The 23,455-nt window shown below is 47.4% G+C and overlaps 1 protein-coding gene across 1 annotated transcript in view; it reads left to right on the top strand.

The window, feature by feature from the left end:
* Positions 1–23,455, top strand: part of EML6 (echinoderm microtubule associated protein like 6) — a 195,785-nt gene that overhangs the window by 165,242 nt on the left and 7,088 nt on the right. The window contains exons 28-36 of the mRNA XM_006778677.2: positions 10,393–10,401; positions 11,191–11,269; positions 13,618–13,747; positions 14,868–14,966; positions 15,931–16,104; positions 19,588–19,796; positions 20,475–20,632; positions 21,275–21,389; positions 21,902–22,090. Coding sequence (XP_006778740.1) covers positions 10,393–10,401; positions 11,191–11,269; positions 13,618–13,747; positions 14,868–14,966; positions 15,931–16,104; positions 19,588–19,796; positions 20,475–20,632; positions 21,275–21,389; positions 21,902–22,090 — 1,162 coding nt within the window. The remainder of the gene's footprint in view (positions 1–10,392; positions 10,402–11,190; positions 11,270–13,617; positions 13,748–14,867; positions 14,967–15,930; positions 16,105–19,587; positions 19,797–20,474; positions 20,633–21,274; positions 21,390–21,901; positions 22,091–23,455) is intronic.

Below are 23,455 nucleotides of genomic sequence, written 5' to 3'. Positions count from 1 at the left end.
GGGAGTTTTTGTGTTTTGTTTTTTGCTGTCTTTACTGCACCATGTTGTATGTTGTATTTCTGAAGATTATATTGGATAGTGTGTCCTAAAACTTCAGAAACCTTTCTCTTCTCTAATTTTGATTCTTGGCTCAAGTTCCCTAACGTTGACTTCATAGAATACAAAAATACAGGACACCTAGTACCTTAAATAGAATTTCATAAAACAAGTAGACAGTGAAAGAAATAATCTTAAATCTTTCAAGTTTGGCCTAAATGTTGTGGCAGTTGAGGCCCCAGCAAAAAAAAAGAGAAATACTCTGAAAAGGGAGTAGTTTGGGGAAAGCTTAATGAAGGAAATATTAACAAAGGTTTGAGCAATAATAAGGGGAACAACAGGGTTGGGGCAGCCTTGGGGATAGCAACAGCTGAAAGCCATTACCATACCTGGACCTGGAGTGGGAAAGGGAGGAAGCTGTTGCCAGATGTGGAGAACAGCTGCAGGAGTGGACCACATTATGAGAGCTGAGACCTGAGGGAGGGGGTTGAAGGTAACCAGCCTGAGGAGGTATCAGGAGAACAGATGGCGGTCTCCTTGCACCCTGTCCTCCGGTGCCTCTCTGGCGCTGAATCCAGTGGTGCAGTCCCCAGAGGCGGCCTTGGAGAGCAGAAGGGTGGAGATATGAAAGGGCGCGTGGAAAATATCCAGCTCATTCTCCTTGAGGTTTTTTTTTTTTTTTTCCTAATAGAAACAGGTGTTGTTATCACAGAAAAGAACCTCAGGCCATTTTAATGTTAAACAGGAACTACTATCACTTATAAACGCCTTTGAATATACCCAGGTATTTATCACCCAGTATTACAACAGTGTATATATAATCAAGTAAAATGCCAGTGAATACAGCCAGATCAATAAAACTTTACCCAGTTCAAGTGGAACAATTTTGAGGAACCTTGGCCTTGACACCACTGCTGGGGTGCCTCTGGCATCACATTATAAAAGACTCTAGCACACTAAGTCTGACTTTTGTAATTGAAATTTTATATTCGCATTACATGGTGATAGTCCCAGATATTTTTCAAAATAATGTTTAAACATCTTTAGCCCATCTTCAAAGGTTTTTATTTTCACATTAAGGAAACAAAAATCAGAAATTAGAAATTTACAACCATAGACATGTTTAGTGCCAATATCCTATATTCTTGTATGAATCAAATGATCATGCAACCCCAATTTTGCATTCTGTGTAACTGCATGATCATCACAGAGGTGAATCACCAGGCATTTCAAAAATAATTCATAGATAGGATCTAATAATACCCCCAAGTGCAGGCTGTGGCCTTTTATTAAAATCCAGATGAGCTGACCAACATCAGTCTTTCTAGCTGGACCTGGTGGGGCCATGGATTGTAACTTATTGTTAAATATCTGCTGTTTGACACATGGTCCTCATCTCCTCCTCCCCAATCTGCTTAGATTAACCATCGCCATGGGGAATAGTAAATAATTGAGCTTTTTATTTGATATATTCTTTTGAAACCTGGGGCTTGTGTTCAGGAAAAAGAACACTAAGTTGATAATGACAAGGTACAAAATTAACACAAATTGAACTATTTTTATGGAAATCGGCATATCATATTCACTATCTCTTATCTTTCTGAGTGGATGCAGTAGTTAGCTCAGAGGTTGCTGTCTCAGTGCACCTGAGTCCGCAGTCTATATTTTTCCAAGGCCTTTTATTAACAAGTGCTCAGGCTTTCCGCTTTCCGCTATCTATCCAGGGATCAACAGGGAAATCCATTCTATTTCTTTTTTTTTTTATTCATTCTATTTCTATACCATCTTTAAAACATTATTTTACTTATTATTGCATTTTCTACCTTTTACTAAAAGAAGGAAAGATTCAAACCCTAGGCCTCCCCCGACCCCAGTCTTCTCACTACAGCAGCTGCATAACTTATGGGCACAACTCAAAAGCCCACACTGAGCAGATGTGCATTTTTTCCTTAGAAAGGCCTTGGGCTTGCTGCTCGCCTCTCCTGTTTATCTCAGATAGGGAAGGTCATCATCTCTCTTTAAAAACAAAAAAAGTCTGAAGTAGAAAAGTTGCTTTTTAACCTGTAAATTGTATTGTCTTAGCACGAGTTTAATGTAGTTTGCCTTAGAAATTATGATATTTATAGTTTCAGTCATTAATTCATTTGGGATAATCTGGTCTAGATATTCAGCTGTTTTGCCTGGCTCTGTAATATGTACACAATCATTTTCTAAAAATAAGTTTCAAGAAATGATTATTTTGATACACTTATATCAATCAAGCTTCGTCCTAATTAAAGACTATTTGCTTTCCAGAAAGGGGGTCCTTAATACAGTTAGAAAATCATTTTTTAATTTCTATCCTCTGAATATCTTTTTTTTTTCTAAATGACAAAGTTACAAGGTTCGGCTGACTATAAGGGATGATATTTAGTGCACATATTTTAAAATAGAAATTCTCACAGTTAATTTTTTTATGTGAAATCAGTCTCCATCTTGGCCACTTTTTAAAGCAAAGGTTAGTAACAGAGTTTTATATCAACTTTGTTATTTACTGCTTCCTAACATTTGAAGCCTTTGACATATTCAGTCCTCCTTTTTTTAATTTTTTTTTTGTTTGTTCTGAATCTGTGGCGTTTACAAAAAGTGTTAGCTCCCTGAGAATCAAAGAAAAACTCAGCTCCCTTGGGTTTTCTTTCACATTTAAAATCTCAGCAGGTATCCAGTATTTCCCTGGAAAATGGCTGACTACATCTGGCAAGGGCGTGAGGGAGTCCTTGGCATTAATCTCATTTCTGACACCAATCTGCTTCATCACAATAGGACAGTGATGTGAATAATGGAAAGATGGCAGTACAAAAGTTAGACGTTATGTTGTCTCTTTAATTGTAGAATGTATGGAAAGATACAGATACAGTTACATAAGGCAGGAGCCGACAGCATTGCCTCAGGCAGTGTCAATTTCCCAAGTCCCCAGGGTCCCAAGGAAATAGACAATGACAGTCCCCACATGGGTGAATTCACAGGTTCTCCCATGAAATGACCCCAAAATTCTACTCCAGCACTAGGGTTTTCCAAACTTTGTCTAAAACTGTGTTTATAGCTGACTCAGGAAGGCCCTAAGAATTATCTTCTCCTACTATCTCATATCCATTCCAAATTGATTTATACAGGTTTATGAGCTTAAGCAAAGAGGAAGTCCTGTAAAGACAGCTCTACACCATAGGTTTATAAAGAAATGTTACCCAGATTTGGTTTTTTTCAGCCCCAAAATTAATATCCTTCTTTGATCCTTAAGGTTTAGTCCTTACAATGTTCCCATTAAAAATATGGGAAAGGTTTAATGTCGGTTCCTTAATGCATGGGTCCATAGCATCACGGTATTTAAAGCTCCACTGGGTTGTAGACTTCCCATGAGACTAGGTTCCTTGAGGGTCCGCACTGTCTTTCATGGTCACCACCACCTGCCTAACGCAGGTTAGTAAACAGATGAGTAGATGCGTGGGTGAATTTACTTAGCCTGCTTCTCTTAATATTGAAGTAAATTAATCTGTCCTCAAAATGGCCTACAAATCCATTCTTTGTCAACAACTTTTACCTTCATTTTGTTAGCCCCGTCGGTGGTCTTCTCTTTGTGGGCAATTGTGTGATCCTGTGTAGAATCCAGTGATGTCGCAACTGGCCCTGGAGTCCCTGGCTCTTGGTTAAATGATTTTTTTAATCTTCACACCATCTGTCTGTTAGATATTAAAATGTTTATTTGGTTTAACTTTCAGTAATCCAAGGTCAAAAGAACTGAAAAGGAAATTCTGTGTTATTGTAGCCATCACACCTATTTATACAGACAAAGCTTCTTTGTCGGCAGATTCGCAGTGAAACAAAGAATATTCTCATTGGTGGCAAAGTTTAAAAATATTGGAAACGTTTAGATGCTTGTCCCTGAATTGAAACAAATCACCATCTATCGATTGGTAATCCCATTTTTTTTCCTAAACATTTATGCTATGTTTAGGGACAGAAATGCACTGGAAGAACTTGCCCTCAATTTAAAAAAAAAAAAAAAGCTTTATTTAATCAGAAAATTCACATTTCAATTTGCCTGAGGTGCAATGAGCACGAGGAAGCAGACCATGCTCCCCTCCAGGGTGATGTCAACTAACAAACAGCCCAGCTCTCCTGGCACAGTCCTCAGCTCGGCAGGCCTGACAGAGGCCCTTTGTCCCCCTGATCAATAGCTGCTTTGTGAGCTTGTATTGTTAGAGTTGCTAAGAACTGACAACCTTGCTAGCAGGTGCTATTGAACTTACCAGACTGAGATCTGTCAAAACTGCTACATCCTATCTTGACGCTTGGTCCAATAAATGGGGAGGAACCTCTAACGCTGCATTTCAACCCCCTTTGTGATGATAGAGTGACCTTAGGTAGCAGGAGTTAGTACAGAGACCTGCCGTTGCATATATGTTGAGTGTACGTGAAGCTCAAACCTCACATCATAGGGCAAACAGGGTAAGGGGTGTCCCTGCTCCTCCAGAGCATTGCTCTCTCAGCTAAATTCTCTTTCCCGTCATCCCTGGGTTTGGTGAGAGTTCTACACTCAGCTGCTCTGAGTATCTATTATATCCTGAAACACTGAAATTAATCATTTTTAAGGCCCACTGTCTAGCTATGTAACTCCACCAGAAGTTGAATAGTTAGTTGATTTTTAAAGGGAATGTAACGTTACTATCATAAATGATTTCTTTATTCAAACCTCTTGATTTTCTATTGTTTGAAGCAAAGTAATGGTGTCTATATAATGAATAATTAAACCTGCCATTCATTAGAGAAGAGTTTCCTTGCTTTTTATTGCAAAAAAATGTGGCAGGCCATAAAAATCCAGAGGTAAATAGCTATAAAATGTTTTTAAAAAATATTTATGCATCGAGAAAATCATATTCTTACAGTGTAATCAGTTGACCCAAACCCACTCACTTATCACAAGCAGGTAAACGCTTTTCTATGTAAAGGGAACGTCTCTTAGAAGACAGTGTCAGAGTTGGGTCCAATTATTTTAATCCAGTCTCCAGACATCTCTGAGCTATCCAGTTGAAAGGAATGGATACTACCGGGGTCGTTTACTGTGCCTCTTCCTACTATTGTGTGGTCGTGATGTGGTAACTGATGAGGTACCAGAAGCAATTGTTAGGGTGCACGATTTGTGCCCTTTGAAATGATGTTATTGAGAGTAAGTTTTGGTGGATCAGGGTGCTTTTTATAGGTGTGTTTAAATATATTGGCATGCTTTTAAACCAGCCCCACCCACTCCTTTGAAGTTCATGTTATGCTCTGCCTTCTTCCATCCTTCCTTCCTGTCATTTATCAACTTTGTGTCTCTGAGGAGTTCAGGTAATAGTCAACTGGTCAACCTCAGCTCCTGCCATGCCATGGGTTACATTGTTACCCATAGTGCCTCTCTTCTTCAGTGACTTAATCTTAATCTCCTTTAGATTTGTCATTCGAAGTACACCCTATCTTCCTCCCTATTATGACATCCAGTGCCTAGACACCATTTTTTTCTAGGTTCATTAGTTCCCTCCTGGCCTTACTTTTTTAGCCTGCCTAAATGTCACTCTTCCGGTCCTCTTAGCTCTTCACCCCTATATTCCTCCTACAGCCCATCTCTTCACTCTTCTGACTAGAAAGCTACATTCGTGCAGATTGCCTCACCAGAGTCTGCTCATTCATCTTTGTTCTTGTCTTTGATTGGCTCCCTTTGCCACCTTGTCAGCAGTCAGACAGATCGTTGCCCCCTCCTCAACCTTCTGCCTACATCCTGCCCCCTCCACTCCTGGCAGATGGTTTTTCTAACCTCCTTCACTGAGAAAGCAGATGCCAATGGGCGTGAACCATACTTTTATACTCATTTCTGTCTCCTCTATCTTGCCTCCCATCCTCTACCCCACGTACACTGCTCACCTCCTTTCTTCTCAGAGGAAGTGAATCTCTCCTTCTGTTCAGCGCCCCATTGTCCGAGCTCCCTCATCATCTCTCCTCTGTCACTCCCCTTAGCTAGATGCATGTCCAAAGCCAAGAAACAGATTCCAGTCTGTCCCATCCCCATCCAGCTCTCTTTAAGGAAAAAACAAATCCTTTGACTTATTTTATACCAGTGGTTCTCAACCTTCCTAATGCCGCAACCCTTTAATACAGTTCCTCATGTTGTGGTGACCTCCAACCATAAAATTATTTTCGTTGCTACTTCATAACTGTAATTTTGCTACTGTTATGAATCGTAATGTAAATATCTGATATGCAGGATGTATTTTCAGTTACAAATTGAACATAATTAAAGCATACTGATTAATCACAAAAACAATATGTAATTATATATGTGTTTTCCGATGGTCTTAGGTGACCCCTGTGAAAGGGTCGTTCCACCCTCAAAGGGGTTGCGACCCACATGTTGAGAACCACTGTTTTATACACTGACATGCATATCCCCACCTTCACCTTCCCTCCCTTTTTTCCTTCTCATCCAGGTTTCACCAAACCTCTCCTTCACTCTCTAGCCCATTCCATCTGTCTTCTGTTCCTATCATCCTGCTGACATGGTGACTTCCTAATTCCCAAGTCCAATCCACTCACCTCTTCCTGCCTCTCCAACCATTCCTTCTCAGTGCCCTGTCTCTGCTTCCTCTCCCAGCCCCTCACATGCTGTTGGTTCTCAGCCACCCTCTCTTTGTACCTTGATTAAGCTCATATATTCCACCCATTGGGGGATGATTCCCAAGGTCCTACATCTCTTTGAGTCCCACCTCTTAGTTGAACTTCCAACTAGTATAGCCAACCTGCAGATATCCAACATTTGTCACACCAAAATTGAACACATCGTCTTTCCTTATAAATCTTTTCCTGTTGCAGTCAGTGGTGCCACCATCTACCCAGACGCTCAAGCAAAAAACTGGTATTCCAGTTGAATTGCTCTTCCTCCTTTATCCATTAGAGCTAATCAGTTAGAGCCCTTGAAGTCTGCTTCACCAACATTTCTTTCAATAGTCACTTGTTTCCTTCTCCACAACCACTGCATTAGTCAAGATCTTTATCATCCCTCCCTTGGACTATTATAGTAGCCTCTTCAATAGTCTGCCCACCTTACTCATAGTTCCCTTCACTCCATCCTTTATGACCTCAATTTTTCACCCAAATACATTAATATTTGCCTAAAATGGCCATGTCTGAGACTATATTCCCATTTTTTTAAGGGTTGCATTATAGGCTTTAGACAAGAGCATTTGTAAGATGGGAGGCCCTCAGGTCACCCATAGTTCTCCTGCCTGACTCCCTTTTGCTCCACTTCACCACTTAGCAGCTCTACAGATGGTTCTGGAAGACATAAGAATACATTTAACATAATCCACTTTCTTTGGTTTTGATGGTAGAGAGCCCCCCATGGCTTTGGACACTTTTCCTAAACCTGGATATATCCTAGAACATTGGTCTTCTCTCTTCTCTCTTCTCTCTCTCCCCACAGACATCTTTGACAATCTGATCAAAGATGCTCCCTTCTCCCCAGAAAGATGCACATGTGCAAACACGATTTGGCATGAGTGCCAGGGTTTTCACTGAGCCCCTGAAGCCCATCCATGGGGTGATGGCTCTTGTTTGTGGGCAAATCTAAACAGTCTCCAGATCATCCACTGGTTTCCATCTAAAACCAGGAGGAAGAGTAGTTTGGTTTCCCAAGACAGTTTGAAAACTCTTGGAGCATTTTTATAGCACATTTTGGAATATAATGGTGTCTCCTCCAATGACACTTTGAACATTGTCTAACTAAAACACTAAAAACAATTTCAAACTTGCATTTCTTGGCTCAGTGGAGTCGAGTTTCTTCATACCCACCGCTTCTTTATAGAAGCTGCTCGGAACCACTTCGTTTCTCACCGGATTTCCAAGCCTGACTCCCCCGTCGGCTGTCAGGCTGTGACTGCTTTTCCTCTCTTCCTTGGTCATTTCAGAAGCCTCCCTAGGACCCAAGCCTCTGAACCTTCTCCTGCACAACTCAGGCCAGCACCTGCTCTGCTAGCCCAGCAGCTCAGGGAGAAGGCAAAAAGGAGCAGGCACCCAGGCCCTGGCCTCCCTTCGGGGCCTTTTGTTGGGTGAGAGCCTATGTCAGGGACCACTCCACCTCTTCAAGTGAGTCTAAGCTTCCTCTTCTGCAGTCCAGTGGCTGGCCAATGAGGTAACAGCAGGGATTGACCTTCCCTGCCCACAGAATGTGCCGTTTCCATAGGGGACATGAGGGCATGAGTGGTGACTCTACCCCAGGCATGGGTGGGTCTTCAGCAGCCCATACCCCCGGCACTGGGCACGAATAGGGCCGCCTCCTTACTTAGCATCCAGCACATGCCCGAGTTCACAGGCCTCTCCTTGGGGTTCCTGTCGTCACCCTCTCTTCCTTGGCAAAGCTTCTCTCCTGCTCTCGAAGCCCAACCTAGTCCACCGTCCTCTCTCTGGATTATCCAGTTTGTTTGCTCTCTTGCCAGGCTCCCTCCTTAAATTTCTTGCCCAATGGAAGCTCTCCTGTTCCTTGTAAGTCTTCAAAGCCCCACTTGCCCCAGGAGGCCCCTTTGTGTCTGGGTTCCTTCCACCTCCAACCCCCACCCCTCACCGTCCAACTCTTAACCTTTCTGAGTGTCCCTGCTGATTCCCAGTGGCACTCGCCTTCCTCGCTCTCCCTCCCATCCTGTGAGCCGTGGGAACAGCCAGCTACAAAGACTTCATTGGCCTGAACGGTGAGGGTGTGCTCCAGTGCGCTCTGCTCTTTCCCACCTCAGCACAGCTTTCCAGGGTCACGTTTCCAGGGGACCCAGAGACTGGGAGGAATTAGATCCACTGAAAAATGCTGACTCTCAGCGTTCGGCAGCGTTGGAAATGTTTGGCAGTCCCTCCCATGTCTGATGTGACAAACACTGTGTAAAGTTGCCCGGAGAGAAGCCTTTAATGCTTGTATTGTGTTTTGACTTGCTTTCCTTTGGAGGCAGGGAATTGTCAAGTAAGTACTCACAGCACTCTGCCAAAGCCGGTGTTCGCTGAGCATCCAGCGCTAAGCGTTCATGCAGAGCCCACCTCCGCCAGGGGTCTAGGCCCAGTCCGCTGGGTTTGCCACTACGCAGGTGTCTCCCTTTTGCCCCCTCGCCTTCGGTGTTGAGGCGATGCAGCTGTAAACGTGTGCTTGTGAATACGAAGGAACATTCTGAGATTGCTTTACTTCTCCGTTTTTAACTGAAAATCAAGGTGAAAAAAAGCATCCTCAGGGTTGCCACTACGTGTGTACATATATCTATATATATATATATATATACAGTCTCATGTATATATTAATACAGTGTCTGTGCCTGTATGCATACTCTGTACACACTGTATAATATGTGCCATATTATACAACCCTGTGTACCCTGAAGACCAGCCCTGCGTTGAATCTCAGATTCTGCCCTATGAACCATGCTGCAGTCCCAGCGTCCCCCCGTGCGCCCATCTCAGACCCTGGCTTGCTTTTGTCATCAATGAAACCTTCTTAGGGGAAAGAAGAAACCCACGGATTTCTTTTGAAAGTCCCACTAAAACAGAAGAAAGAGCAGATGTCCTGGGAAGCGATAATTAGTGTGCAGGAAGTGTCTAATTGCGAGAACTGGCAAGCCCCCGCCTCCTGGTTTCGCCCCATTTGGCGGTGATGACGTCAGCCGGGGGTGTCATTTTGCAGAGATGTGCTCGCTACCCGTTCTTCGGTGCTGATGATAATACCGTGGGGTCCGGTGATCATGTATGGTTACATAACATGTTTTGATTGAAGAGTTTCTGAGCAAATAAAGGTAGCTTGTTTGTTTTCCCCCCCGGCACAGAAATACAAGCCGTTCCAGCAGGCAAGCTGCCCTACCAAGAAACACGGGGAATTATTAGGCTAAATTATGAGTTGAACTTGATTTGAAAACAAAGCATCCATTGTGCATAACGCCCAGTGCCATCCAGGAGGACGGGGTTGTTTTTCTGACAAACGCTTGTCCCCAGCACACTCGCAAACCAGCAGAGTCCCCAGGCGCATTCGCAGGGCCCCGGAGAGCGCGTGGGAAGCATTGACAAGGCTTCCTTTTTTCTCCCCGTTCTGTAGGCGCTTTAGTGCAGAGTTTGCCCAGAGACGCCAGGGTATGAGCTTTCTGAATTTGTAGACGGGTGCACTCTTTCATTTGTTTTAGTTCTTTGCTGGCATGCCCGGGAAGCATGGTTTGTGCCACACAGGAATGTCTGTCCACTTGGAAAGTGCTTGTGCATGAATGAGGTGCTTGCTAATGCGACTGTAAACTGTACTAAGTTTCTCACTTGGCTTTGTTTGCTGCTTCCAAGGGGATCAAGGTAATCCTTTCTCTTCACCTAACCCAAGAGCAATAACTAATGGATTCAGGACGTGCGGCGGTGCTGGTGCGGGTCTCCCCTACTCATCCATGGTTCCCTAAACTCCAATAGGTCGATTTAAAGGAACCCCAGGTTACCCAAAATTGGCTGAGAATCTATGAGGGCTCACCCATGATAAAAATCTCCTAAGTAAGTTGAAAGGTCCAGATCTCCAAAACTGAGAAGGGAAAAGCAACCTCTGCTGTGATGGTAGCAGTGGAACTAGACCAGAGCCTGCGGGATGGAGCAGAGTGGTGCTCTGTTTTTGACCCCTTGCTTCCTGCTGGCCCTCTTGTGTGGTGAGAAGCACCTGATGAGGCCATGGCTCCCAGGCCTGGCTTGTAAGTCCCACTGCTCCCCATGCTGTGATTTTCACTACCTAACTCTGAACAATATTGATGGGTCCTGTCTGAAAATGGCGGAAGCACGGCCTCTACCTTCTCATGCTCAGGCTCCTCTTTTGGTGTTAAAGTCAGCCATTGGCTCTTGTGGATTTCCTGGTCCCCGGGGGGGAGGGACTGACCCCCGATGACCACCTCAGTGCCTGCGAACCGAGGTCCCATCATGCAGGACCCTTAATGTCAGAAACTTTTCAGGGGGTGGGGGGAGGACTGAATAAGCCTAGGTGGAGGGTTCTCTGAAGGGGTGGGGGGTGAAAGGAGCCTGGCCCTGGCCTCCGTTGGCCACGCCCAACAAGCAAGCTTGCTGCCTTTGGTCAGCACGGTCTCTCCTGGCCACTCTCTGTTCCAGACCGCCCGTCAGCAGAGCAGCTCCCCAGCCTGAGAAACTCCAGAAGAACAACATCACCAAGAAAAAGAAACTGGTTGAGGTGAGGAGGTTAAACACTTTTTGCTTTTGATGTTCTGACACCTGATGGACATCATCTGCAGGTCCCTTCAAGGGAACCTGGATGGATCCAATGGCTCTCGTTCCTTCTCCCTCCTACGCAGCATTGTGTCCCCCATCCCATCGTGTCACATGCCCTCCGCCCTGCCCCTGGTCCTGTCAGTACTAACTCCAGAATGTCCCATGTCCTTCAAATCTGGTTCCTGTTTCCTGTACTGGGTACCACTCAGGGAGAGCGGGAGTTTATTCACTGCCTGTTGTTTGAGCACTCACCCTGCACAGGGTATTACGCTTCACACCTAGGGGGTAAGTACTTTCATTGTTTCCATTTTGCAAATGAGCACATGAGCTCGGCATTTCAGTGACCTGTTAGGCCCCCTGCCCAAGGTCACCAAGCCAGTAAGTGGCGAGGGATGTGGACTCAGTGGTTGAGACTTGGGACGATGGCGCTGGTAACCTGCTGTTTTCTGGACGAGGCCTCCTAATGTTCTTCCTGTCTTTGGACGCCCCTCCCTCTCATGCCCTGATGCCCTATCAGCTCTTTGAAAGATAACTTCACGTTTCACCCTGGCGTTGAGACCCAGTCGATTCCCACATCCCGGCCGACTGTGATTCAAATGAATGGGTTCAGAACTTTACCAGGCGCTACCGTTCAAGCTCATCTCCTGTCATTCTCACTGTAACATAAGTCTCCGCTCCCACCCCCATTGCCTAGTGGTCCTGGAGCTGCCTTGGGCTTTCACGCCCCTTATTAGAACGTCTCAAGCCCCATTCAGATTGGAAGCTCCTCCTCCTCCTGCCCCCCACACCTTGGTCCTTCCAGGCTCTTTGCCAATGTCTTCTCTTTCCTGATGCTCTCCACCCTGAACCCTCCTGCACCCGGCCTGCTCCCGGCCACACACCCGTTGCCATTATTTGTGGCTCAGCGGTCTCCCGTACTAGACTGTGAACTCATGGAGGTCAGAAAAATCCATCTTCAAACTTATTGGAAAAGGAGTTCACTGGTGGGATTTCTCATGGAACCCAGCACAGGTCAGGAAATACACCTGAGCTTCCGGAGAGACCAGATCCAGGAGCTGAAAAGCCATCATCAGCCAAGATGGTGCCTTCGTCTACTCAACTGTGTGTCTGACTCAGTCTCCTCTTTTTCTGCAGACTTTTTTAACTGCTTTGGTGGACTTTGGGAGAAGTCCACTAAATTCCTGGGAGAAACCATGTGATTGGCCCAACTTAAGTCAGTTGTCCACTAGGACTGGGGGTTACATAATTACACACACGTAGTTCTGGGAAACACAAGGGGGTGAGGGTGGAGGTGGTGGGGGAGAGACTGATGGCTGGGCAGACATTCAGTAAGTTAAAAGAAGGAAAAGATGAGAGATATTTTTAAAAGCAAAATCATAAAGATAGGAACACTCATGGTACATGGCTAACTAGATAGTCAGCCTGAGCAAGGAGTACAGGAGATGTGTGTAGGGTCTAATTGTGCCAACTTAAGGAATTTGGGCTTTTCCCCATAGGCAGTCAGAGTTAGCAGATGCTGTTGAGTAAGGACATGGTGTGGTGCTTTAGGAGAATTAATCTGATGTCTGAAATTAGTGAGCTTTGGAGAAAGAAAAGGCCAGAATCAGAGATCATGGAAAAAAGGAACTCACCTCTTCTTACTCTCATTTCCCACCAACCAGCATCGCGCCTGGCACAGAGGCACTGCCAACAATACATGTGCGTCAGATTGAATTAGGAGCTCGTCTGATCCAACTCAGCCTTTGCTCTTTGTCATGGGAGACAAGACAGGAAGAAGAGAAAGACTATAAACCCAGAACAGTATCTAGTTGTTGAGAAAAAAAATGCAAATTCTGTAGAAACTTTGTAGGGCGTGCACCCAGCAACAGAATGAGCGTGGCATTTGCCTCCCTGTTCTGCTCTGCCAGGCCCAGCTGCGTGTGTGGGAATCAGAGCAAATCTCGGAGCCACCATTCAGCTCCCCTACGAGTGCCTGCCAAGGCGCAGACAAACGCCTAGGTAACCTTTATAGGGCATCAAACCCGTAGACTTTGGCTCACCTGAGGAGCTGGGAAACAAATCTAGTTTGTTTAGAAAACTCACTATAATTCTAGGTGTTAGCCTGTGCCCCTAGCATTCCAGGCAGTTAAAAAAAAGGGGCGGGGGATGGGGTGGGAGGCTGCATTTAATCCGCAGCTGGACAAGAAGCAGAATGTTTTTAGCGTGAGGTTGGCTGTTTCCCGGGCCCTGCAGTCCCATGAGAGGCGTGGCTGCGCCTGCAGTGCGGGCTGTGCCTCTAAGGGCCGCTTTCATCTCTCTGTGGGGGTGTAGGAGCTGGCTCTCGACCACGTGTTTGGCTACCGAGGATTTGACTGTCGCAATAACCTGCATTACCTGAACGAGGGTGCCGACATCATCTTCCACACCGCGGCAGCCGGCGTCGTCCAGAACCTCTCCACAGGTGACCGGGCCCCGGGAAACCACCTCTGACTACAGGCCTTTGTTTTAGCTTTCCTGTGCACGTGCCCAAACTTTAGGTGCCCCACAGCGTAAGCATCCTCTTCCCTTTAAAGCCATTACTCTATTCCAGACTGGTGTCCTTTAGTCCTAGAAAATCAGCAGGCTCATGCTTGAAGGGTCAAAGGTGTCAAGGTCAGGAGAGGTGTCCAAGGTGCTGTCAGCTCCCAGGAGGCTGAGAGGGATGGAGAGACGCCAGAACGAGGGCATGGGGAATAGAGAGATTCCAGGAACAAGGCCTAAGGGAGCTTTTCTCACTCATTTTTAACTGAGATCAGTTTTTTAGCAGCTCAGATTTTCAAGTTTTGCTTGTGACTATGTAGCTAGGCTTGCAGTGAGAATGAGAATACTTAAACACACTAAACAAAAATACCCAAAACTTAACTATATGACTCTGACATTAAAAAGTTTAAAAAGAGACACAAAGTGCAAAAAGAATTCTTCCGAAATTAATTTAATAGACACCCATAGCTTTACCACCAGATTTAGAGGTTAATATTTTGCCTTATTTGCTTCATATCTTAAAACCTTTTTTTGCTTTTCAAATGTGTATGTTCAATAGGTGTAGTTGCCCATGCATAGGTTTTTAGGCAGTGAAATCACTGGGCACATAGTGACTTGTCTTTTGCGGGGGAAGGAGGGCCTTGAAATTTTCTGTGAATTTTCTCCATTTTCTAGCCTCTCGTTCTTATTTTAAGGGCGATGTGCTGTTTCCTTGTCTGTCAATGCCATCATTCACCTTCCGTTCCCAGGCATGAGGGGAAGTTTACAGTGGCCACTTTGACCACCAGCCTTCTCATGCTGGACTCTGGAAGCCTCTGCACTTGGACTGTGCTCTGGGCCCACACGGGACAGCAGGAAGGATCGAATGGAGCTGACCAGTGTCAGATAAGACACCAGCTCCTCTCTCAGATCGGAAACAGACTATGTACATGTGAAAAGGGATCTCCTGTCTCCCCAGGGCCGATTCATTTCACAGGGCATTTCCAAAGACGCCGCACGGAGCTGTGGGCTGGCCCTGAGGTCTTCAGCTCCCCCGCTCACCCTCTGCGTCTCTCTCCCAGGGAGCCAGAGCTTCTACCTGGAGCACACGGACGACATCCTCTGCCTCACGGTGAACCAGCACCCCAAGTACAGGAACGTGGTGGCCACCAGCCAGATAGGTAGGCGGGTCCCGGTGCAGCCGAGCAGGAACGTTGGGAGAGGGCAGGGTGGGTCACTGACACCCACCCCTTCTTGTTGACATTGCTGTTGATTTGTTGAGCCCCTAATGCTTCTGAGTTGCTTGGTTTAACACATCCAGTGATTGGTGGTTCTGAGGAACCAGAAAGTCAGACCATAGCTGATTTCCCGATCACTGGATGCCCCCAGCCCTGTGGACTGGTGAGATTTTTCAAACCCAGGGGAGCAAATGAAGAGCCTCCTCTCTGAAGCCTGGGGGTTGTGCTTGGTCAGGAGAGAGTCCAGTGTGTGTCCCAGGTCTTCTGTGCCTGGGAAACTGCCAATGACCAATGGGAACTGACTCACGTTTGTGAAAAGCACGTGTGTGTGTTTTTTAACTTTGTCATCTCAAAGGCAGTTTTTACAAACATACCTTCCTGCTTGTCTTCATTGAGCCCATGTCCATTTTTACATTTAATTTGAAACTTTCTGATGCTGGTGCTGAGTGCTTCACTGTTTGAAACGTGACTCACTTTAGCTGTTGTTCTCCCCCGACGCTTCCTCATTGCCATTGCCCACCTAACGCAGGTGACCTTGCGGAGACCCCAGGTAAGGCTGTTCCATCGTGAGTAGTTTGACTCTGCACAGCAAAGTCATGCCGCTGCGTCATGTTTGCTGGTTGTATCTGGCTGAGTCGCAGATACAAAGCGTTGACCTCATCCGTCTCCTTCTTGCGACCCCTCCACCGGTGTGCGCGTTGGGCGTACGGGCCCTTAGCCCCTGTCTCTACGAGCCCAGCAGGTGCTCGCTGTTGTCTTCACCTCTGGCAGGTCAGGCTGTAGGTCCCTCAGGCCCAGGCGCCGAAAGGCCCCTGAACGCTGGTCTTAAAGACTTTTACACGAACGCAAGTGTTGCTTTGGCTCGGCCGTTCTCCAGCCTGAGCTCTGTCACGCCTCCCGCATGCAGGAACAACACCTTCCATCCACGTCTGGGACGCCATGACCAAGCACACCCTCTCCATGCTGCGGTGCTTCCACTCAAAGGGAGTGAATTACATCAACTTCAGTGCAACCGGGAAGCTGCTGGTGTCGGTGGGCGTGGACCCCGAGCACACCATCACCGTCTGGCGCTGGCAGGAAGGTAACCGAAATGGGGCTTTCTGTCCATTCAGGAAGGGCGGGGGTGGGGGGGGGGCGCTTGTGGCCTCGGCTGGGCTCCACCCTCAATCTGCCTCCCTGCCAAGCCCAGGAGGCCCGGCTGCTGGCGCAGCAGATCCCAGGGCTCTTGGGATCCTGGAGAAGCTGCCCATTGGATGCCTCTGGGTCCTGGACCCCACGGCAGAGAGGGTTGCCAGGGTGGGGTGGGCCTGTGCTGGTTCACAAAGGGTCTGTGGGCACTTTTGGAAAGTGCCCCAATGCACAGCCTCCTCCCTTTCTATCCTTCCGACGTCTGACCCAATCTTCCTCCTCCTCAGCGTTCCTTCTGGCGGCTCCTGGATTCCGTAGCAGCCTCTGCACCTCGGTTCTTATTCCAGGAACTGGGGACAGGGTGTTACCACTGAGACATATTTTTCTCTTACACTTTAACTTTCTTGAAATGGGGATTCATCTTATAATCAAAGTTCACATTTAATTTAGCCATTTAGTTTTCCTTCTTTCCCACACACACACAAAGAGAGAGGCTGCTACCAAAGCTGTGCAATTTTCCAAGCATGTTCTCAGGCTGGCAAAAGCAGGTCTAATTAGTTAGGACGTTAATGAGGTCTGTCTCCAGCCGGGCAGCCCGTATCTGGGGCGCATGAAGCCAGGCACGCACAGGGGGGCACGTCTCCAGTCGAGGCTTCTGGCGTCCCATTATCTCAGCCTCTTCCCACGGGAGGGGCTGTGGCCGGGGGCTATGAAGAGAGGAGCACAGCCAGAGGAGCATCCCAATCCCGCCTGAGCCCCCACGTGAGGAAACGAGGCTGGGGACCTGCAGATGTTTATGAGAAGACTCACCATCACATTCCCTCCATTTCCCATTTTCTTATTCCTTCATACTAGAGGCCTGATGCACGAAGATTCGTGCAAGAATAGGCCTTCCTTCCCCTGGCTGCTGGCAACTCCGGCCAGAGCCACCTTTCCGCCTCTCGCCTTGTGTCAATTTGCATATTCCCTCCTTATTGGCTGTGGGCACCACCATTTTGTTGTGAAGTTACGGTCAATTTGCATATTCTGTCTTTATTAGATAAGATACTGTGTCCAAAGGCCCCATCCTCTGGACCTTGGGGATGCAGGTTCATTCCTCATAATGTCGTGGCCAGCTGATTAAATAGACGAATGAGTCCATTCCCATCCTCTGCTTGAACACTTTCAAGGATGTGGCCTTTGTCACTTCCCAAGGCAGCCACTCCCTCTCAGAAAGCTCCACTAAGCCCTTTCCGCTGTGAGGTCGTAAGTTGCTGCGTAATGCCTTTCTTCTGCAAGACTGACTCTTCTCTCTGCGGTAGCCAAGTCCAGGTCTATTCCTCATGCCTAGAAAGAAAGTTACATCGGCCCCTATACACAGTCCTGGCTTTTCAGCTCCGGCTCGCTCTCCTCACTGCCCTGTCTGTCCCTCTGGGTAGGACCCGCTCAGGCCCTGCCCCAGCACAGACTCTTGCTCACTGGGCCCCTTCTGACCTGCAGAGGGAGAATCGGTGGAGCCAGGACTTTTAAACAAGCTCCCAGGAACAGGAGAGGCCTTCTCTTTGATAACTTGCTCCCATTGTTTTTGCTGGAACCAGCACTTGGGTCTCTACAGAGGCCCTGAGCCAGAGATAATATTGAAGGGCCTCTCACCAACCACCAGCTCTTCTGAGCTGATTGCAGAAGGTTTTTCCTTCACTTAAGTCCTGCTTAGAGATAAATAAAGTGTTTTCCCAGAGGTTTATGTACATTTTTGTGATCATTAGGGAGCATATAATTCATTCCTTATTTGTTAAATAAATAATTTGTGGAACTCGTGTGTGTGTGTGTGTGTGAGAGAGAGAGAGAGAGAAATATACAAAGTAAAGTGGAGGAAAAAAATGAGCTTATTATATGAACTGCATGTTGTCAGGTCCTAGATGCTTGTATGAAATTTGTTCTGAGTGACCTAGAAGCCAGTGCCCAGAGGGAGGCAGGCATCGCCACAATAGAAGTGTGCGTGAGATCACAAGGAAAACGCAGACAGTGGCTTAGAAGAAAGGTGTATCTTACTGTGGTTTCATTTTGCATTCCCCCCATGACTCCTGAGCTCTTCCTTTTTCCATCACTTTTGACTGCTTGTATATTGCTTCTTCCGTTCTTTACTGATTCTTAATGTTAAGTCTTGGTCTCATAAGTTCTGCAGTGTTTTTCTCCCACTCTGTTGTTTGTCTTGTAACTTAGTATATAGTATTCTTGGGTACTGTTTGGGCCCAAGGTAGAGAGGGGTATTACAGGAACTTAGCATTTCTTCTGCAGAGAATTACTGCTGGTGGGGAGAGGAAACCTGTGGGCCTCCCCTGCCCTGGGAGACCATTCTTATAGGGAGTGTCTGCAGGCTGGCCTCGGCCCACCGTGCTAGAGAGCCATTATAAAAACGAATAGGTGAGTGTAAGTGACCAGGAAGAGGGGAAGAAAAAATACATGTGAGTGAATAACAGGGAGAGGAGATAAGAGGAAATTGGAACTAAAACATTCAGAGCAAGTTTAAAGAAAAATAAAGGAAAGATAATAGAAGTTCAAAATAAAAGTCAAAAACTCAAGGGCTGATGGGACAAAGATAGATGAGGTTTAAAATAAGGGCTAAAAGACTAGAAGCCAAGAGATTTTAAAAGGAGCCAAAAGAGTGATGATAATAATAATAATTGTCGCCTACAGAACACTCACTGCATCAAGACTATTCTCAAGGGCTTTGCTTACCTCCATCCTTTTAGTCTGCACACTTTCAAAAATGGGTACTATTATTACCCTCAGTTTACAGGTGAGGAAACTGAGGCACGGAGAGGCTAAATAACGGTCCAAAGTTCTACAAATTAGTGGTGGCATTGGGATTTGATCAAGACAAAGGTTAAGTAAAACCCAGGAGAAAAAAAAAGAAAAACTCAAGAGACAAGTAAAAAACATAAATAAATGGAATTGTAATTAAATGTAAAAGGTAAAGGAATTTAAACCTAAAAACCATAAAGAAAAGGGACCTTCAAAAATAAAATAAAAGCAGAGAGTCTTGGAGAGAGGCTGTCTGAGAGAACGTGAGTCTCGGGGGGAGGGGTCCCTCTTCCTGTGGGGGTGAACCTTGGTGACGATGAGGGACAGGGATGCCCCTAAGCCGTTTTGCCCTTTTCTCTGGAAGCTTCCACCTCCCAGGCTATCCTTTCCTGCTGTGTTCACAGGTGCCTGGATGTGGCTGTGGGGGTGGAGTCAGGGATTGTGTTAGCAGCCCCTGCTGTTCTGGAAATTTCCCTGACACAGCCTCTCTTTCCCACGTTGGGAGTCGTGTCTGACGGGGGCAGGGGCAGTTAGAGAAGAAAGGACACTGCAGGGTGCCCGGGTTTGCTGGGATGGAGAGCCCCCCTGACCTGCAGCGCCAGCCTGGCCTGGGCTCAGCGGGGCCCCTCACTGGACTCTCTCATCCACGCAGGGGCCAAGGTCGCCAGCCGAGGGGGTCACCTGGAGCGCATATTCGTGGTGGAATTCCGCCCGGATTCGGACACGCAGTTTGTGTCTGTGGGGGTCAAACACATGAAGTTCTGGACCCTGGCAGGCAGCGCCCTCCTGTATAAGAAAGGGGTCATCGGGTCCATGGAGGCTGCCAAGATGCAGACGATGCTGTCCGTGGCCTTCGGTGCTGTGAGTCCCAGCAGAGCTTCCCGAGGGGCCCCGAGCCCCTGGGCATGGGGTGGGGGGCGCGCGACTGGGGAGTGGAGAAGGAATATGGCCAAGAAGCTGCAAACAAGAAAGCTGTTTCCACAAGATCAGCTTTATTGGCATTTTGCGATCGCTGTTCCCTTAACACCGAGGGGTGGGCAGAAGGTTCATGATTCCAGAGGCAGACGGGCTGGGAAGCCTGCAGGGCCTGGGTTAGAAAGCCGCAGAGGAGGTGGGGTTCGTTTCTACCACCGGAGAGCATCCCTTTCCATTTCAGCCCCTGTGCACCACAAACCCCGCAACTGGCCTCCTGGATGAGCCAGGAGAGCGTGCTCTCAGGTGGAGCCCCGCCCGCCCTCCCCGTCCCCTGGGCCTTGCTCGCAGAATGGAAGTTCACTCCATGCAGAGCTGTGCTCTGTGGGGAAGCCAAGCCCCACAGTAACTCAGACTGACTTTCAGGCCAGATGATGTATCATGTGCTGCCGTGACTGCCTGCAAACTCCTTTGCCTTTCCTTAGCCCAGAAGGTCAGATCCAGGGCATGTTTCCACTTCTCCGCTCGGGTTCCTAACCGAGGAGCAGGTGTCTCGGGGAGGGGCGGGGGGCGCCTGTGAGGGCTGCTATGCCTGTCCGGGTGTGGACGGTGTCCCTTTGTTTGCAGAACAACCTCACGTTCACTGGTGCCATCAATGGAGACGTCTACGTGTGGAAGGACCACTTCCTCATCCGGCTGGTGGCCAAGGCTCACACGGGGCCCGTCTTCACCATGTACACGACCCTTCGGGACGGACTCATCGTGACCGGCGGCAAAGAGCGGCCGTAAGCCAGAGCTCCTCTGGGAACACATGTTTAGTTGAGTTGAGTTTTGTTTTGGGAAGAGACTGAGAGAAGCATCTACAACTTGGAGAAAATGCAGATTTTCGTTCTCCTATCTTTGCTGCATCAGGGAGATCAGTCTGCCGTCTCTCCAAGAGTCACCGCCTCTGGAAGGGAGGCTGTTGAACGGTGGCTTAACAACCTGACAACCCGAGCGGTGTTCTTGCACAGACCCGCGTGGCTTTGCTGTGCATGAAGTGCCCCTCTCGGTAGCTCTGAGGGAAGAGATGGAGAAGTGAGAATAGAGAGAGGTTCCAGTGGGGACAGGAAAGTTGTGAAAATGAAGCAGAAAAACGGGAGAAACACAAACACTCTATGTTTGACTTAATGAAAAGTTTGATTTTCTGGATTACAATTCTCTTTCCTTCCAAGATCATGGCATTGGAAGGCATTTTAGGAAATCTGCACGTTCAAGGGTTTGTGCTGGCCCGTCACCAGGGCCTAAGGGAGGGCTACCCTGGAGGGTCCGTCCTCCTGGGCTCTGGTGGAGTCACCGTAAGGAGGTGCCAAGGAGAGAGGGCAGTGAGGGTCACGGGAGGGCTGAGGACAAGGCCTGACACGCTGAGTTCCTCTTGATCTTTTTAGGACCAAAGAAGGAGGTGCTGTAAAACTGTGGGACCAGGAGATGAGGCGCTGCCGAGCCTTCCAGCTGGAGACGGGGCAGCTGGTGGAGTGTGTGCGCTCCGTGTGCCGTGGCAAAGTGAGCGGGCCAGTCTCTCCTGGGGCTGGGAGGAGGGGCGGGGTCCAAGTGAGAGTTAGCTAAGCCCCTTCCAATTAAATAGTGGAAACGAGAAGCAACCTGCATTTATTTGGCATCAAAAAACTGCGATTTGGGGAGCACACATCTAGGCAGAACCAGATAGTGTCCCAATTGCGGGGTGAAAGCAAGGGGTTTATATGAGAAAAGACAAAGGAATAATTACATGAGAAGAAGAAAGAACTCCTGTTGGTGCGAACAAGCTGAGCTACTCTTCGCTGTACATGAGGGGTTACTGGTTTTGTCTTAGGACAGAAAGTCCATATCACAGTCCTTGTGAGAATGTCCACTTTCCTGCTGGCCTCACAAACAGTGTTGGTTTTAGTCCAGCCCCGAGGTGTCGCCCAGTCAACCACCATGCTGCTGGCTCTATGAATTTGACTACTCCAGGTAGTCCATAGGGGTGGGATGGTACAGTATTTGTCCTTTTTCTAATAGTGTTTTGATTACAACAGGGAAAAATTCTAGTGGGGACCAAAGATGGAGAAATCATTGAAGTTGGTGAGAAAAATGCTGCTTCCAACATCCTGATTGACGGACACATGGAGGGGGAGATCTGGGGCCTGGCCACACACCCGTCCAAGGACATCTTCATCTCTGCCAGCAACGACGGCACAGCCCGCATCTGGGACCTGGCCGACAAGGTGAGGGGCCAGTCTGCAGGGCTCCAGTGCCCACGTGTGGGCCTCGCAGAGTAGTGAGGAGAGGTCGGGCCGGGGAGTGGGTGCGGGGTGAGGCCGAAAATGAGATCAGTAATTAAGTTAGCCTAATAACAAGTCCCATTCACACACACTCAGTCTTTTAGCTGTATATCTGCCTACAAATATTTATTTGTAGTAGGAATAATCTAAGTGAGAATGGTTATTCTCTTGTCATGAAAGAGCCCACAAAACCTATAAATAAATAAATAAATAAATAATGGAGATGAGAAATCATCTTCCCTGGACAAGAAGATTAAAAATGATATCAAATGTCAAATGTTCCCAAATGGAACATTTCAATCAAAATCCCCACAAAGCTTCTCTTAGAGTTTGGAAAAAAACACCAAAATATCATAAAATGATTTTTGAAAAATTCATCTGGAGTAAAAATCCAAAATAGCAAAGAATAGTCTAAGTGGGGGCGGGGGGGAGCGCGGGGGAGGTAATGTTACCAAGCCTTGTCTAATATTAAAACAATTACTTAAGTCTCTAATAATTAAAATACTTGGTTTCATTACGAAGTGGCTAGTAATGAAATAAGTTTGAGTCCTGTCTTCAGTGCGCAGACCAGAGAACAGACATGCAGGAGCCTAAATGTGGCCGTTACCTCATCAGCTCACAGTGCTTACGATGCTGATGGTGACAGCATCTATCACTTACTACCTACTCCGTACCAGGTGCTTCACGCACCCTATTATTCATGCTTACAGTAACCTTGCAAGACCAATATTAATATCACTTGTTTTCAAACGGGAAACTGGAGAAGTCACTAACCTGAACACACCCAGCTAGTGAGAGCCACGATTCAGGATCTGAACTCACAGGTGCTATGTTGCAAACTCACCTGAACAATAGTAGTCAGCCATCTGCGGCTGGAGGGTCAAGGTCGGCCTGCTGCCTGTTTCTACAAATTAAGTCCCGCTTTCCTTAATGTGGCGACTGGGGCTGCCTTTGTGCTACAACAGCAGCGTTGAATGGGTGCAAGAGACCACGTGGACCCCAAAGCCTAATATACTTACTTCCAAACCATTTACAGAAAGTTTGAGCACCCCCCTTTACCCGCCCTAAAGCAGGTCATCTCTCAAGCTGTTCTAATCAAAACTTACTGCCCACCTAGCGACTCAGGGACAGAAGCTAGAAGCAAGCGCTTTGGAGGCCCACCCGGTAGCAGAGGCAGCCTGGCTGCTCGGGCCTGGGGTCAGGATGTCCCCCGGGGACCAGCCAGGCAGCCAAGGGCTCGGGTGCTATTACTTTGCATCAATGCAGAAGCTGCTGAACAAGGTGAACCTGGGCCATGCAGCCAGGTGT

The sequence above is a fragment of the Myotis davidii genome, unplaced genomic scaffold (genome assembly GCF_000327345.1).
Source record: "Myotis davidii unplaced genomic scaffold, ASM32734v1 scaffold6, whole genome shotgun sequence".
Classification (NCBI taxonomy): Eukaryota; Metazoa; Chordata; class Mammalia; order Chiroptera; family Vespertilionidae; genus Myotis; species Myotis davidii.
The sequence above is the reverse complement of the archived record's forward strand: the minus strand, read 5'-3'. Positions and strand labels throughout refer to the sequence as shown.